The 16,480-nt window shown below is 38.8% G+C and overlaps 1 protein-coding gene and 1 non-coding gene across 4 annotated transcripts; both read left to right on the plus strand.

The window, feature by feature from the left end:
- Window positions 1–7,346: 7,346 nt before the first annotated feature.
- Window positions 7,347–7,428, plus strand: trnal-aag (transfer RNA leucine (anticodon AAG)). Its single transcript has one exon. It is a non-coding gene; the product is annotated as a tRNA-Leu (tRNA).
- Window positions 7,429–9,400: 1,972 nt separating this feature from the next.
- Window positions 9,401–15,054, plus strand: LOC111568563 (dynein regulatory complex protein 1-like). 3 transcript variants are annotated; one of them, XM_023270270.3, is made up of 9 exons: window positions 9,401–9,585; window positions 11,014–11,098; window positions 11,184–11,381; window positions 11,504–11,641; window positions 12,845–12,931; window positions 13,044–13,169; window positions 13,320–13,403; window positions 13,519–13,653; window positions 13,760–15,054. In XM_023270270.3, the coding sequence occupies exons 1-8, from the start codon at window positions 9,509–9,511 to the stop codon at window positions 13,549–13,551; spliced, it is 828 nt and encodes a 275-aa protein (XP_023126038.2). In that variant the 5' UTR covers window positions 9,401–9,508; the 3' UTR covers window positions 13,552–13,653; window positions 13,760–15,054. The 3 variants fall into 3 exon arrangements, with proteins under 3 accessions (XP_023126038.2, XP_023126037.2, XP_035804089.2); XM_023270269.3 differs by having other exon boundaries at window positions 13,320–13,653; window positions 13,760–13,774; XM_035948196.2 differs by lacking the exon at window positions 11,504–11,641 and having other exon boundaries at window positions 13,320–13,653; window positions 13,760–13,774.
- The last annotated feature ends 1,426 nt before the right edge of the window (window positions 15,055–16,480 follow it).

Below are 16,480 nucleotides of genomic sequence, written 5' to 3' on the forward strand. Positions count from 1 at the left end.
GCATCACCACCTCCTCCTCTTCCTCCTCCTCTTCATCATCATAGTCATCCCCTCATTTTCCCATCTCATCCTGCTTTTTTTGTCTCCTCCACCTCCTTCTCCAACACTTTCCTCCCTCCTGCCCTAATTCTGCTCCTCCTCAGTCTGCACCTCCCTGCCTGATTTCTTCCTCCCCTCCTCTTCCTCCTCACTCCTCCTCTTCCTCTCTCTGGCTACTTATCTCTCTCTTTTGCGTGGCTTTCAGCTTTGTGTGCGCATGTGTGTGTGTGTGTGTGTGTGTGTGTGTGCGTGCGTACGTGCAAATTCCTCCCCTCCCCCATCAGTTTCGCTTCGCTCACTTCCACCCCTCTTCCTCCCTCCTCTTCCTCCCCTCTCTCCAGTGTCATTTTCACCCTCCTCCTCCTCCTCGCCTCCTTCTTCCCCCCCTCTCTCCTCTCATTAGTCAGTGTCCATGAACCTCACCATCCACCTCCTGCTCGGTCCCTATCACACATCCTCCCTAATGAACAACACCTCTCTCCTCACCTCTCCTCCTCCTCCTCCTCCTCCTCAGTCCTGCTCTCCATCCGTCTCCCTCTCCTCCTCCTCATCCTGTTTCTCCTTCTCGCTCGGTTTGTCTTCGATGTCTCAGAGCTGAATGTACCTCCCACTCTCTTTTTTAGCTCACTCTTGTCTCCACTTCTTCTTTTCCACCTCAACTCTCCACCTGTCTCATGCCTCCTCCTCCTTCTTCCTCTTCTCATTCTTCTTGTCCTCGCCTGTCTGTCTGTCACTGTTGTCGAGGAAAACGTCTGTCTCCTCTGCTGTCTCCTTGCACTTTCCACATCTTCACATAACTCTCCTCCTCCTCCTCCCCTCCCTCCCTCCCTCGCACCTCACCCCCGACTCCCATCCCTCCAACCATCCCTCCCATGAATTCCCCGAGTCTCTCTTATCTCAGGAGATGTGAGGTCTAGAATCAGATGCGATAGAAGAGCTCCTCCTGTTGTACTGATGAAGCTCTCCTCCTCCTCCTCGTCCTCCTATGTATTTGCAGTGTCATCATGTGTAGAAAAAAATCTGTAGCGTCTTCTGCTTAATAGATTTACAGATCTATTTTCAAAGTGTACGTCTCCCAGGTCTCAAGGCCTCATCATCAAAAGAAATCCAATTAATTCTTTTTCCACAGCTTTCTCCATCTTTTCACATGGATCTGGAGGTATTTACTAAGGCACGCTGTAAAAAAATGCAGGGAAAAAAAGTAATTTTTTAAAAAAGAATTTGCTGTTTCTTTTCAAATCAATTTTACTTTTATTGCTAACCCACAGTTAATAACTAGTAAAATTCACACAAAAAAGTATTAATTTACATTTTAAAAATACTGACCCAATACTGTCCACATCAAAAATCTGCATTTTTACAAATAGTATATTGTTCTTTTACAAAATCTGATTGTAAAATTTAAATTAGATTAAACCTTTATTGATCTCTCAGCAGAGAAATTTTCAGTGTTACAGCAGCAGATAGAAACAAGAAAAGCCCTCAGAGAGCGCAGTACTCCGATGCAGTGTTCACTTGTTGTCATAGCTACAGTGACACAATGATACAGACATCTTTAACAAATCCATGGATCCAGACTATAAGCTGCATCACTGCCAAAATATAATCACTTGGTCCTTGTGTCATTTCTGACCTTCCCTGAAAATTTCATCCAAATCCGTTGGTCCGTTTTTGAGTAATGTTGCGAACAGACGGACAGACAGACAAACGATCCTCACATAACTCCACTGAGGCTCCGCCTCCTTGGTAGAGTGAAAAACAGTACAAAGAAAAAAGCAGCACACAATACAGACAGTGCACAGATATAAACAGGTACTAGCAGAATTGACTGAACAGTCTCACTGCAGCAAGAAGGAAGGACCTTCATTATTAATAACATTTGATTTTATAAATTATATTTATCTTAGGTATTTTATTTTTTAAATTTTTTATTTATTCTAAGAATATTTGCTATTTTTGAATAGAAAAACATGTACATTAAAGATTTTTCAAATGTAAACTAGTTTTTAAGTTGTTCATTTATTAAATTTAATCACAAAATTACATTATTATTATCATCATTAATCATATTTTTATTTTAGAGAAACAATAATAAAACAATAAAAAACATTTTGCAAAATTTTTTTGTTCATTTTACATTTTTTGTTCATTTTTTCTATGCTTAGGTTTCTATATGTGTGTGTGTATATATATATATATATTTGTTGTTGTTTTTTGTTTTTTGTTGTTGCTCATTGTTTATATTTCTGTCTATACATTTTTTTAGTTTTCATTTATTTTTTACTCTTTTTTTCTATATTTAGGTTTGTATATATATTTACATTTTATTTATTTATGTGTTTTTTTTAAAATATTTATAATTATTTGAGCATTTTTTTACAGGGTTAAAGGAGGGAGGTAGTGGAAGATCAGTGGGTCTTTAGGGTGAATAATTCCATGTTATTTTTATTTCTTTATGTCATAGAGACAGCAGAGAAGGGCGTGAAATGTGGGAAAAGACAATAACAGATCCCCAACCCAGTATTTATCCTCATTATAAGCCTGTCCTGATCATTCTAATCATAGTAAATCATTTTCCAGGGATTTTACTGTGAATATCAAGAGTAAAATTAATAATAATGCTGTGAATAGTTGTTGAAATAACTTTTTGTACTCTAGAGCAACATCCAGTAGAGCAAAAATATCAAGATTTTTTATTGAAAGTGGTTCACACTCTTAAAGTAGTTGTTGCCCCAAGCTCTATACTCTCATACAAAACTAAATTTAAACCACGAAATGGCAAAAAAAAAAATACAGTAAAGCACATTTTTTCTATTCACTGATTGAGCTCACACTGCTTTATTGCTTTATTTCAAATTTGTCATGCTCAAAATGTGGAAATAAATCCACGTAATCTGAATATAAATGGCCCTAAATGACCTCCAATTCTTACGACTGTGATACTGGAGGCAGAAAACAGACGTTTCAGGTCAGATGTGAGCACACTGTGCAGCATTTCATCACACCGTGTCCAGTCTGTGTGTTGTAATTCTGTGCTGCGGGGCTCTCTGTGCTGATGGAGGCCTCATCCTCATCCACCATTCTCCTCTGGTCCTTTCCACACTGCATCTGTTGATTCCCTCCCTCCTCCTCCTCCTCCTCCTTCCTCATCTTTCTCCTCCTCATCCTCGTCATTATTTTCTACCCTCATGCTCTTCACCCTCCCCTCCCTCTTCTGCCTCCCTCCTCTTCCTCGCTCCTGTTTTATCTATATTAGCTCCACACGGCATTGCTGAGCTGCAGAGCTGTGCATGTGTGTGTGCGTTTACACCAGTATGTGTGTGTTTGGTGGTGTTTTATTGCACATACCTGAGCCGGTTGCACTTATATGTGTACAAATGTGGTGTAAAAATGAGAGATCTGGTTATAACTCTGCATGCAGGCGTCTCACAATGAGCATCAGGCCTTCTGGAGCAACTCTGTGAGCCTCGTCACGCCCCCTACTGCCACACCAAATAAATAGTTCCTCTCCACCGACAGCCGAGAGACAGATTCCCTGAAGACAAAAGAGTGTAGGCGGGGTTTGGAGACGGGGCCATCTGCGAGCTGGGGAGGGCTGCTGTGTGGCGTGTACACAGAAAGAAGAACCCCCTACACAAGGCCTTTATTTGCATTATGAAAAAGTGGGTGGGCCCATGTTGGTGGCCATCTCACATCCACCCAAACCAAAAATTCACCATCACAGTCAAAGATCCAGAGTGCAACATTAAGCTGACCTTTTTATAGGAAAGTACTGAAGTGGTAACCCTTCAATTTGCTTCAAACTGGGCCTAATGAACGAGACAGAACACATAAAACATTACAGCAAATGAGGGAATGTTTCATACTTTATGGGCCACAGAGGAGCCAATATGTGCTCCTTATGTTTGGCAAAAAAGTCATTAACTGGCAAAGAAAAGCGCAGTTTTTATATTTGCTTTTGTTTTAGCTCAATTAGACACCACAGCGATGCCATAAAGTCCAATTACAGAAATCCAAAGAGAGGATTTGGGAGTGTTGATGCTTCATAAAGAGAAAAGGAGCAGATTAATGTCACTTATATATAACAGCTGAAGGCTCTACAAACTAAACTAATGTGTGATTTTCAAGAGTGCACTACTAAAAGATGTAATCATCATTTCAGATAATGAGAGAAATAGACTCTCTACATCAGGGAGACTCAATTTAGTTCAGGGGCCACATTCAGCCCAATTTGATCTCAAATGGGCCGGACCAGAAAAATCAGAGCATAATCATAATAACCTATAAATAATGACAACTCCTAATGTTTCCTTTGTTTGGTGCAAAAAAATATTCACATTTAAGGAGTTATCTTTTTACAAAACATCATGAACAAACTGAAATTTCTTTAGAAAAATAAATTTTTTAACAACGTTGTGTTTCAGTTTATCATTTACATATTACAACTTACAGATCATAGAGTATCTATAAAAGCACAGAACATTTAGTCACAGGTATCTGGAACTGAACGATATAGTATTTTACTCTGTCATCAAAATGACAAAAGTCAGACAAAAAAAAAGACAAAATATTGCAAAAAATGAGACAAAATGACAAAAGCAAGAAAGAAAATGACATGAAACAAAATGAAAAAGAGTCAAAAATGATAAAGTTAGAAAGGGACAAAAAAGGGACAAACGACAAAAATTAGACAAAAAAATGACAAAAGTGAGGAACAAAATGACAAAAAAAATAGACTAACAGCACAGGTGAGACAAAAAAAAAACACACAATGACAAAAACAACACAGAACTATGACTTGACTTGATAATCTATGAGGTAAAGTGTATGTTTCTCGATTCTGCTAGTAGCCTTATGGCATTCTTGTGTCTCTTTGGGAATCCCTTGTTGCTTTTATACTCTTCTTCGGAGTCTAATGTGACTTTGAGGCAGTGTTTTTCTATATATTTGCGGCTGCTTTATCACCTAATGAAAGAATATGCAGCTCTGTCTCTCCTGCTGCAGGGTGAGTGGAGACACCACAGTGACTTCTCGTCTTCTGCTTCACTCAACAGTTACAGTTTGTGTTTGTGACGGCTGGCGTCAAGATAAAGGATCTCTCAGAATATAAAGCGAGGCAGTAAAAGTTCAAATAAAAGGCTATATATTCTATAGCTCCTCATCATTTATCCTGTCTGGAGCTTAATTGTAGGTTTGGGATGAAATAAAGGGTTGCAGGATGAATGGGGTGATTATATGCCCCTACAGCTCCATCTAGTGGTTAAAGGAACAAACTGCAGGTCTGACTACCCACACAACTGAAGAAACTGAATAAATGGTTGATTGTTATTGTAAAAAAACATCTTGGGATTACAACAGGAAAAATACTAAAATGTGCCAAATTTTTATTTCATGTGGCTTCTACTGAAAATCCTCCAAAACTGTTGGTTTAGGAAAAATAAAGTTAAATAGTTTGCTTTGTTGTAACAGTGTACACTGCAAAACACAATGGAAAAGTCATCATTAAAATCTAAAATTCTTATTTTTAAAAAAAAGTTACAGGTCAGTTTTTATTGCTTCATCCTGAACAATCAAAAAACATCATAAGAAATAATTTTAGGTTAAATTATGACGATATTAATGCAGGTTTTAGACTGGATATTGCATGTTGTTAAAATTAGGATCTTATCTGACGTCTGACTGCTGATAGAATCGTGTGTTTATGACTCTTGACAATAATGTCAAATTTCCTAATTACCTTAATGAAAAAAGTCTCTCCATTTTATTTGCAAACATCTAAAATAGTTTGACATTTTTCAATTATATTTGGGGTTAAAATAGTAATAATAATAATAATAATAATAATAATAATAATAATAATAATTATTATTATTATTATTATTATTATTATTATTATTATTATTCTTATTCTTCTTATTCTTATTGTTATTATTATTATTATTATTATTATTATTATTATTATTATTATTATTATTATTATTATTATTATTAATAATAATAATAATAATAATAATAATAATAATAATAATAATAATAATAATAGAAGGCCCTTTGAGATTAAAATGTCTGCTTGCGAGTGAGACCTGGCCTAGAACACACACGATTATAAAACCACAAATATTATCAAATCGAGTAACACTGAACAAAAATGAAACACATTAAGATACACTAAATAAAATCCACTAAAGGAGCAGCAGCTGCATTCTTCACTTACAAATCAGTTTAAATAAAACACCGTCTTTAAATCTGAATCTGTAAACAGCATTCAGGCCTCCAAACTTCCACAAATGATTTCACAAAAACCTTTCCTGTAATTAACCTCCTTGTTGCGTGACTCAAACCTGGTGACATAATCGGTTAGTCACAATGTGTGAATGTGTTATTTCTGTTAAGCGTGCAGCTCGCTTTTAGTGTAATTTGTGCGTTTGAGTCATGATGATGTCATAGAGACAGAGACGAGGAGCTGCTGAATGGATGGTGAATGAATGAACGACAGAGGCTCAGACAGCAAACATGTTGGTTTTACTGATGGTTTTATCTTGTGTCAGTCCATGTCTAATTCAGTTTAACTCAAGAAAAGGAATCTTTAATCTGTTATAAGGCACTAATGCTGTTCAGTGTCAGTGTCTCCCATTAATGTGGCTCAATATTCAGCCATAACTAGTTTCACTTTAAAGGAATAGACTATGAAATTTGAAAATTTATCAGATTTATAAATGGTCTTATAAATGGTGTCTATCAATCATGAAATTTTTACCTTTAAACACTTCATTTCCTATATTCAGATGAATTTTAAGCACCAATTTATACCTTTTCTGGAGCAATTTATGATTGAAACGTCTTTATTTATATACAGGAACACAGAAAACTCAGGCACCAGGTGATAACTCAAAATATGATGAGTGTAATCATATTTTAAAAATAGATTTTGTGGTTGTATGTGGTCAGAATTCCTAAAGGAGAGTAATAAAAAGACCAGCGTCCCCCTGTGTCCTCTTCATACAAAATGTTGCTCCCAGCTCTTCATGTTGTATTGTACTTAATCTAATTTATTTAATGTGCACTGTGAGAGTTTTATCTTCTTCTTTTGATGAAATCTTTTTTTTTTTTTTTTTTTACACTACCAGTCAAAGGTTTGGACACACTTTCTCATTCAGTGCCTTTTACTATTTGCATTGTTTTCTACACTGTATTTAATGCAATATTTTGTCAGAAGTGCAGCCCACTCACCAAACAGGGAAACCAAACCGGCGCTAAATAGTGTTGCGTTCACATGCTGTCAGAATATTGACCCGCAGTCTCCATGTGGTAGCGTGGCCGAGCGGTCTAAGGCGCTGGATTAAGGCTCCAGTCTCTTCGGGGGCGTGGGTTCGAATCCCACCGCTGCCAATACGTTTTTCTGTGGATTCGTAATGAAAGCAATTACACAAAGGATCAAAGTACATGTTTAGTATTTCATGACGGTGAAATAAATGAATAATGTTCGTGAAATCATACAGATTTTGGTGTGCAGTTTAGTTTTTCACCACAAGGTGATTTGAATAATCATATTAACCAAGTCAACAATAGATTTAAGTAGCAACTATTTACACTGATCTATAGGCTAAATGAGGGGAAAATATTGTGGTTTCTAGTTAAAGTTCTACTCTACTCCACTAAATTGGCTTAAGACAGAATTTCAATTTTAGTATGTGGTCCTTTGTGTTTTTCACAGAAGAAAGCATTCTCTGAGATTTTTTCGTTTAATTTAAAATTAGGGCAACAAATTTAGAGGATAATTAAATCCAACCAAACTACAGCTTTGTTATTATAAAACCAAATGCAAAATCTTGGGGTTAATCTTGCCTGAAAAGTCACTTTTTTGAGCAACAGAAACTCTTTCTTATGCATAATTATATTCGTAGATGGTGATTTCGCAGTGACTGTAACTGCAGCATGAATGTTAGAAAACACATAGAACTTACTTTTAATTTCAGTTTTTAAAAGGATTGACTATTGCTAGTCAATTAACAATTCGGTGCTGTAAAGGATAAACGTTCTAGCTTTATCTTGCTACCACTGATGAATTAAATTAATGACTTAAAAATAATGTTAGCAGCGATGTTTAGCCGACAAGAATTCAAGCTAGCTAGCGAGCTAATTAGCTAACTAGCTAATATTCGCTAACTAGCTAGTTAGCTCGCTAGCTAGATAGACAGATGGTGACACATAGAAAGACTAGTTTTTCTCTTTTTATTTTTCAGAGTTCATCAATGAGCCAGTCTTCACAGAGTGTTGCTGAAGCATTATTGGCTGCAAAACGTGTGGAACGGTGCTAGTTGACCTCTGGGCATCGTGCAAAATGTAGAGGGAACACTGAAGGCAGCAACATATTTGAAGTTAATAGTCTGTCAGAGGTGTTTTCTGTTCTGAGATCCCTTTTTGAAGAGGAGTAACATTTTACACTTTCATACTCAAATACTGTAGGCTTGTTGTGTTGTTTGTTTTATTGTTTCAGATATTTGGGTCAGAGTTCTTGTACTGCTAAATTTACATTCTTTAAAGTTGTGGTTATGAGATACCAGTGCGTCTCTGTATGGAGCCATGTTGTTATTCACTGCTCTATAGAATTCTGAAATGTTTGAATATTTCTCTGCAAACTGATTTTCAACTCTCAAGTTTGTCCTGTTCAGTTGAAAATAGATCAACTACAAAAGTAGAATGTGTTGTCAGTAAGGATCCCAGCTTTTGGCTGTAAAGGTCCACTTACTTCTGAACAAATGACGCATTACAACAGGATAGCATGGCGTACTCTCCTGGTTTCTTCCATTAAGTTCTTTTACATTCTCAGGTATATTAAATATATATATATACGTCACCTTTTCGACACTGCTTTTCGGCAGATGGAACTGTAATTTCAAAAGATCAACAGATGCGCACTGCCACCTAGTGGTTTGTAGAAGTAACCGTCAAACAGTTGCAACATTAACTTAAATGTCTTTAACCTAGAAACCCATTTTAGCCTTTTAACTAAATGTAAACAACATAAATGACTGTATCAATGAATTAAAGATATAACAACAGCTCCCATGGGATTTTTTTGGGACAGCCACTGCCAGCCAAGTCGTTTGGTACACCTTTACCTGCAAAATAAAGAAATTAGTACGGTTCTTGAAACTTAAAAGTGCTTGCTGTAATTATTCTAATCTTTGCAACACTGGCTGACTGGATAATTGTCGTTCAAAAAACAAACAAACACAAAAAAAACAATCAAACAAAACAAATGTAGTCCAGCACAACTCCTGTTAATTACCGTTGAGTTTCTAATTTACCAGGACACCTGAAGGCAGCACTAGTCGCTCTGTCGCCCTAGCAACGTGTACTAAACGGATACAGAGCTGCCGTTATTAGTTTTTTTTTTTTTTTTATCTTCATCGCTTTAGCTCTTACCTTTTTTCTTTCAGTAACTTTGAGACAACTGAACGTGAACATGGAAAAAGTTAACAAGGATCCAGAGGAGACACCGGGACGCTCTGTGTTGCCCGAAAAACAAGAGACAAAGACCAGGTAATGTTGTTAGCTTAATTAGCTTAGTTAGCTTACTGTAGCTGCAGGGCAGAAAAATCGTCTTTCATGCTGAATGGACTGTAAGAACTTCATGGGCTGTCATACCTGTCATATTTCACACTGATGTTGTGTCAATTCAGTTAAGCCTGTGCGAAGAATTTGGACAGTCAAAACTCTCCATACAATATAAAATCATTTATTTTTTGTATACAAAATAGAATCTGTGCAATATCAGTATATTTAAAATCAGTGTGTTCTCCTCATGCAAGAATCTGTGCAGTATCAGTGTTTTTCTATATATGTAAAACAGCTCAGATTCAACTGTGGATCTACCTGGCTTCACTCTCATAAGGTCAGATAGAGATACTAAAGCTAGTGGCAAGAAGAAAGGAGGGGGTCTGGCTTTATTTGTTAACCAGAGATGGTGTAACTCCTCACATATAACTGTTAAGGAGAAATTGTGTTGTCCAGATATTGAACTGTTGGCAGTTGCCCTTCGGCCATATTATGTTCCAAGGGAGTTCAGTCATATCATAACAATACTTGTATACATCCCATCCAAGGCAACTGACTTGGTTCTGTGTGATGTTTTGCATGATACTGTTGTTAGGATACAGACTCAACATCCTGAAGCACTTGTAATAATATCAGGAGATTTTAATCATGTCAGCCTCTCCTCTCACCTCACTGAATTTACACAGTTTGTTAACTGTCCTACCAGAGAAAATAAAACCCTAGACCTGCTGTATGCCAGTGTGAAAGAAGCTTACAGAGCTACTGCCTTATTACCACTGGGCAGGTCAGATCATAACCTGGTTTATCTGCAGACCTGTTACAAACCTTGTGTGCTGAGACAGCCTGCAACTAAAGTCCAAATCAGAAGATGGACTCCTCAGGCTAGTGAAGCTCTAAGGGACTGCTTTGAATCAACAGACTGGAATGTGCTTCTGGAACCAGATGGAGGCCATTTTGACAAACATGGATCATCCACTTCATGTCTGCCTAGTGAACAACAAAACATCGGTGGTGGACGGCTCCTATCCCTGCACTGCAGGACAGAAAGATTCAGAAAATCTTTCCTACTATCAGCAATGAGACTATTTAATTCAAAAGTAAACAGATGAGACCTCAGACAATTGAATTTCCCTTCGGGGATTAATAAAGTTATTGTGTTGTATTGTATTGTATTGTATTGTATTGTATTGTATTTCTACATACAGGAGAGTCTGTACAATATCAGCAGTACTTATTTGTATTTCTATTTATCATTCTGCTTATATCCCTATATTTTTTGCACTATCCCATGTGCTGATGTAGCAGTGCAGGTGCAAGTCTTATCTTATCTTATCTTATCTTATCTTATCTTATCTTATCTTATCTTATCTTATCTTATCTTATCTTATCTTATCTTATCTTATCTTATCTTAGGCTCTCCACTCAGAAGGTTGAAGAAAACCCTAATGAGGAGGTCACCGAGCAGTCAAAGAGAGAAGAGGAGCAGGAACGTACAAAGGTTTTAGTTTCTATGTTTCCTTGTCGTTTTCCTCTCTAATTTCATTGAAGCTATGAAATCATGATCAGTTCATTATGTTTCCCAGCATTTTTGTCACAGATGCGAGCAGCAGGAGAATGATATGAAGGCCAGCCAGGAAACATATGATGAGATCATGAGAAGGTGGTTGACACTCGATGAGGACAAGATTCCTGCGGAACCACGTGAAGCCCTGAAGAGCCAGCAGCAGTTGTATGATACTATCATCACAGACAAGAAAAAACGCATAAACGACCTGCTGCAGGTAACTCCATGTAGCTGTTAAAGTAGTGATAAAATGTTTGAAGAATTATAGACAAGATATCAGCTTTTGTATAATAACTAGCCTTAGTTGGAAGACACCACATTTGGCACTGTGCTACACAGGAGTTAGAGAGGAGAGACGATCACTATATGAAGACCTTGAGGAACAACGAGGAGGAGATTGACCTGCTGGTTGACAGGATGGTGGAGCAGATGAGAACTCGGACTAAAGCTTACAGGGAAGAGCTTGGTCAGATGGAGGCAAGAAGCAGCTTTACATGATTTCTAGAAGGCATCTGAATATGTGAGGAGAGTGAGATGGAAAGTGTAGCATTGCATCATAAACAACAGAAAATTAATTCATTTTCTTGATTGATTTTACATTTCATGTCTTAACCTTCTGGCTACCTGCATCACTCTATCTCGTATGGGTCCACCACTTTGTTTCAGACTGAAATATCTCAACAGCCATTGGATGGTTTGCTTTAAACCTTTCTGTAGACATCCATGGCTCACAGCAGGTGATGGCTAATGAATTTCATGGTTGTCCGTGTTCTCCTGATCTGCTCTAGTACCACCATGAGGTCAACATTTAGGGTTCTGAGTGAAAATAGATCAGCTACTATTTTTATTTAACCTTTATTTAACCAAATAATACCCATTGAAATCAGGATCTCTTTCACAAGGGTGGCCTGGCCAAGAGGTCAGCAGCAAAAATCATAAAATAATTACAAGGAGGTGGCAGTATAAGTTAGTATTAGTGTTTTACAATTAAAAGTGCGGAAGCTGTAACACAAACAACTAACAACAATTTAAAAGCACAAGCACTGTTCAGTGGTCTCACACTGTCTATCTAGGATAGAACGGATGCTCCAAGTGGAATAAATTCATACAGTTTCAGTTTAGTCTGTAAAGTATTCCATGCTGAGGGGGCATGGGGGGAAAATTCAGTCCTTACACGAGGAACAGATAAAACAAGAGTAGTGCAGGGACGTAAGGCGTAGAAACTGTTTGTTCTTTGTAATGAAGTGCACAAATAGGGAGGAATTAAGCCTAAAAGAGCCTTATAAATTAGAGTCACCAATGTGTGTAATTTGTGCACTCATAATAGGTCATTAATAGATTACAGTGGAGACACTCTTGTTCCCGCTCAGGACTGATGGTTTGGTAATCTTTTAACTTTCAGCACCATCTCACCAAAGTCATTGCAAAACTAATGACATTCCCATCAGCTGAAGCTGTAAAGTGCCAGTGTTAACATGCCGACATGTATGTCAGTAAAATAAGATGGCTAAAAAGCTAAATGCTCCACCTGCTAACAGTCAGTAGGTTAGCATGGTGAAGTTAGTATTATTCTTAAAGTTTGCCCTACAGAACTGCTGCTGATGCTGGAAACTCTTAATCCTGCTTATGTCATCTCTGGTGTTTCTTGCTTACTAATGATTGCACTGGTGTTGTCGGCAGACGGTTGATCAGCAGGAAACTGAAGTCTCACTTGCACAATACAAGGCAGAATGGAAACAAGAGATGAAGGAACTTTATGACAAACAGGTCAGGAGAAGAGGACTAAAACACACGTGTACATAGACTCAATATCAGTCTTCTTTCATCATGATTAATGTCTATATCTTCCATTTAAACTCTGTATCTAATCTGTTTATAGACAGCAGAGATGACCGAGTGGATGGATAAAGTGGAGAACGATGCAGAGAAACACAAAGATCAGCTGTTGAAGGAGACTGACTTATACATCCAGATGCTTCGAGAAGAAACCGAATCACAACTCGAGGTTTGGTGAAGCATTGAAGTTAATTTTAAGTGGAATGTCTCAGAAAGCAGTAATGTTGTATGTAGTGGGAATGATGGAGAGAAAATAAATGCTTTAGGAGTTGACAAAGAAAAAAGTCTTGGAGCCTAAGTCTCGTTCTTTCCCCTGCAGGTGCAGAGAGCGCATCAACAGCTGAAGGCCATTAACAGGATAATAAAGCTACAAGCAAAAACCATAACGGATGAGCCTTCAAAGGTCAAGACGTCCAGCATTAAAAGCAGGATCTCCACATAAGTACAGTTTCTTTGCCGCAAAGAGAAAGTCACACACACACACACACACACGATCACATTGGTGCTTTGTGTTTCAGCCTGCAGACAGAAAAACAAACCCTAAAAAATGATCAAATGAGACAACAGAAAGAATTAGCGCAGAAGAGAGAGAAGTTATCTGCAGAATACAAACGCGCCGTCGATGAGTATGAACTGCTACAGAAGCGAGCCAAGTGAGTCACAATTTAACTGCTAATTCAAAGTATGATGTGTGATTACTTGCTGCTTTTAAGTGGAACTTCTTTTCTGTGCCCCTTCACCCTTCTCTACTTGATGCAGATACTTTGCAGTTGTTGATGCCAGAAGATTTTGGGAGCTCATGGCTGAAGAAGAGAGGAAAGAACAAGTGGAGAAAACTTTGGCCATGGACTCGCAGATCTGCAAGCACCTTGGTATAGCTCTGCCCTTCATGGAGCACTCTGGTCCCATCCAGCCTCAGAAACAGGCCCTGAGGCCCGACCACCAGCAAGAGGAGGGAGAGGTGTCCATGGAGACAATAAAGAAAGTGATGGAGCTGCTGTGTGATGGAACGGCTAAAAACTTTCAAGATTCATCTTTATGAATAGCTCCATTATTCTGATGCTTTTCTAGAGCAGGAGTCGTAAAATTTCTGGTGACCACAAATATATTTATAACATAACAAACACAGACACATTAAAGTCATAACATGAGATGACATGTTAAATTGTGAGATTTAGAGATGTTGGTTGAAAGATTTTTCCCCTTTGGACAGAGCCAGGCTGGAAGGGCTTCGTCTTGTTTGTAGTTTTTATGCTTAATGGCTGCAGCTTTTAACTCCTTGATGCCTGAATTTATTTACAATTAAATTAAAAAAAAACTTTTGCATATCTTATTTTTGCTTTCCAGTTGATGCTAAAATAAGTGGAGATTGTTAATTTGTCTATTACACATAGAACAGATATATAACAATAATAACAGATATACAATAATTAGGTCCCACTCCAACTGGTATATGAGAAACCAGTGCTTGCAAAAGGTTCCGAGGCACGTATTGAATATGCACAAGCCAGCATTTGGGGAATGGATATGCTATCTCTAAAAGTTTTTTGAACTTGGTGCCATGTCCATATGGTGCTTTTTATCTACTGAACATCAGAATCATGGCTGAGCATTTCCACCTTGAAGCTGCACTGCACCAATGACGGTCTTCAAGAACATGGATTCAGACCTCAGGGGTTTTATACATAACAACTTTAAGGAACCAATCCTTTTGACTTCCAGGATGGGGTTTTCTGAATTCTTCTTCTTCTTCAGAATCAATTCTAGCATGTATGTAAAGAGCAGTTTTACAGTGTTGGAGCAGAGTTGTAGGTTAAGTGGTTGGTACATTGGTGCCGAATTAAATCCAAGCCGTTTTAAGGCAGGAAGGGATTATTTTCATGGGAAGAAATTAGAAGGCTGTTCAATCTCCAATATAAAGTTTGTATTAGGCGGAAGTAAATTTTCACTGTTATTTAAAGTCTCTGTCTAGCCTAATGATGGGACAATTTGCATTTTAAACATTCTCTCATCCAAGGTTGTTTATTTTGGCCTCACAGTTTAGAATTATTTGCACGTGTAAGTGAAAGCCTTAAATAATAATAATAAATTTTATTTATAAAGCGCTTTTCCAAAAGCTCAAAGACGCTGTACATAAAATACAATAAGATAGAACAAAACAGATAAAATCAGTAGATAGTAAACAAGTTCAAGATAAAATACAGAATCACTTAAGGAAAGCAGATCTAAAAAGGTGAGTCTTTAAAAGGGATTTAAATGTGGTGAGGTTGGTGCAGTCACGGAGGGCATGGGGGAGTGAGTTCCAGAGTGTGGGGGCGGCGATGGCGAAGGCTCTGTCCCCCCAATGTCGCCGGCTGGTCCTGTGCGGGATGGAAAGGAGGTTTGTGTGGGAGGAACGGAGATTCCTGGGGGGGGTGTAGGGGAGGAGCAAATCGGTAAGGTAAGAGGGGGCTAGATTATGGATGGACTTGAAGGTGAGGAGAAGCAGTTTGTACTGGATGCGGTGTGAAATGGGGAGCCAATGGAGGTTCCGCAGGACGGGTGTGATATGGTCGTGAGAACAGGTTCGGGTGAGGAGTCGGGCAGCAGAGTTTTGAATGAGTTGAAGTTTATTGAGAACTTTGGAGGTGGAGCCGAAGAGAACGCTATTGCAGTAGTCAAGGCGGGAAGTGACGAAGGCATGAATGAGGGTTTCAGCGGCTGAGAAGGAGAGGAAGGGGCGGAGACGGGCGACGTTGCGGAGATGGAAATAGGCAGTTTTGGTGATCTGATTAATGTGGGGTTCAAAAGTGAGGTTGCTGTCAAATATCACACCGAGGTTGCGGATGTGAGCAGAAGGAGATAGGGTGGTGTTATCAATGGTAATGGGGGGGTGGGGAAATGGTGTGAGTGATTTAGGTCCGATAAGGATGAGATCAGTCTTGTCACAGTTTAGCAGGAGAAAATTTTTCCTCATCCAGGATTTAATGTCGGCCAGGCAGCTGGAGAGAGAGGGGAGGGTGGTGGTGGCGGTGGTGTTGGTGGAGATGTAGAGTTGGATATCGTCGGCGTAGCAATGGAAGTGTAGGTTGTGGCGGCGGATGATGTTGCCGAGGGGGAGGAGGTACAGGATAAAGAGGAGGGGGCCAAGTACTGATCCTTGAGGGACACCATGGGACAGGGGGGCGCTGGGTGATGTGCAGTTGTTGACCTTGATGAATTGTTGTCGATTAGTGAGATATGATGTGAACCAGGTGAGGGCGGTGCCGGTGATGTTAATGGAGGATTGAAGGCGGGACAGGAGGATGGAGTGATTGATTGTGTCAAATGCTGCAGAGAGGTCGAGAAGAATGAGGATGGTGACTTGTCCAGAGTCTGAGGAGAGGAGGAGATCATTGGTGACCTTGAGGAGAGCAGTTTCAGTGCTGTGATGAGAGCGGAATCCGGATTGAAAGGTTTCATACAGGTTGTTGGAGGTGAGGTGAGTTTTCAACTGGGCAG

This window comes from Amphiprion ocellaris, chromosome 23 (assembly GCF_022539595.1).
Source record: "Amphiprion ocellaris isolate individual 3 ecotype Okinawa chromosome 23, ASM2253959v1, whole genome shotgun sequence".
NCBI classification, from domain to species: domain Eukaryota; kingdom Metazoa; phylum Chordata; class Actinopteri; family Pomacentridae; genus Amphiprion; species Amphiprion ocellaris.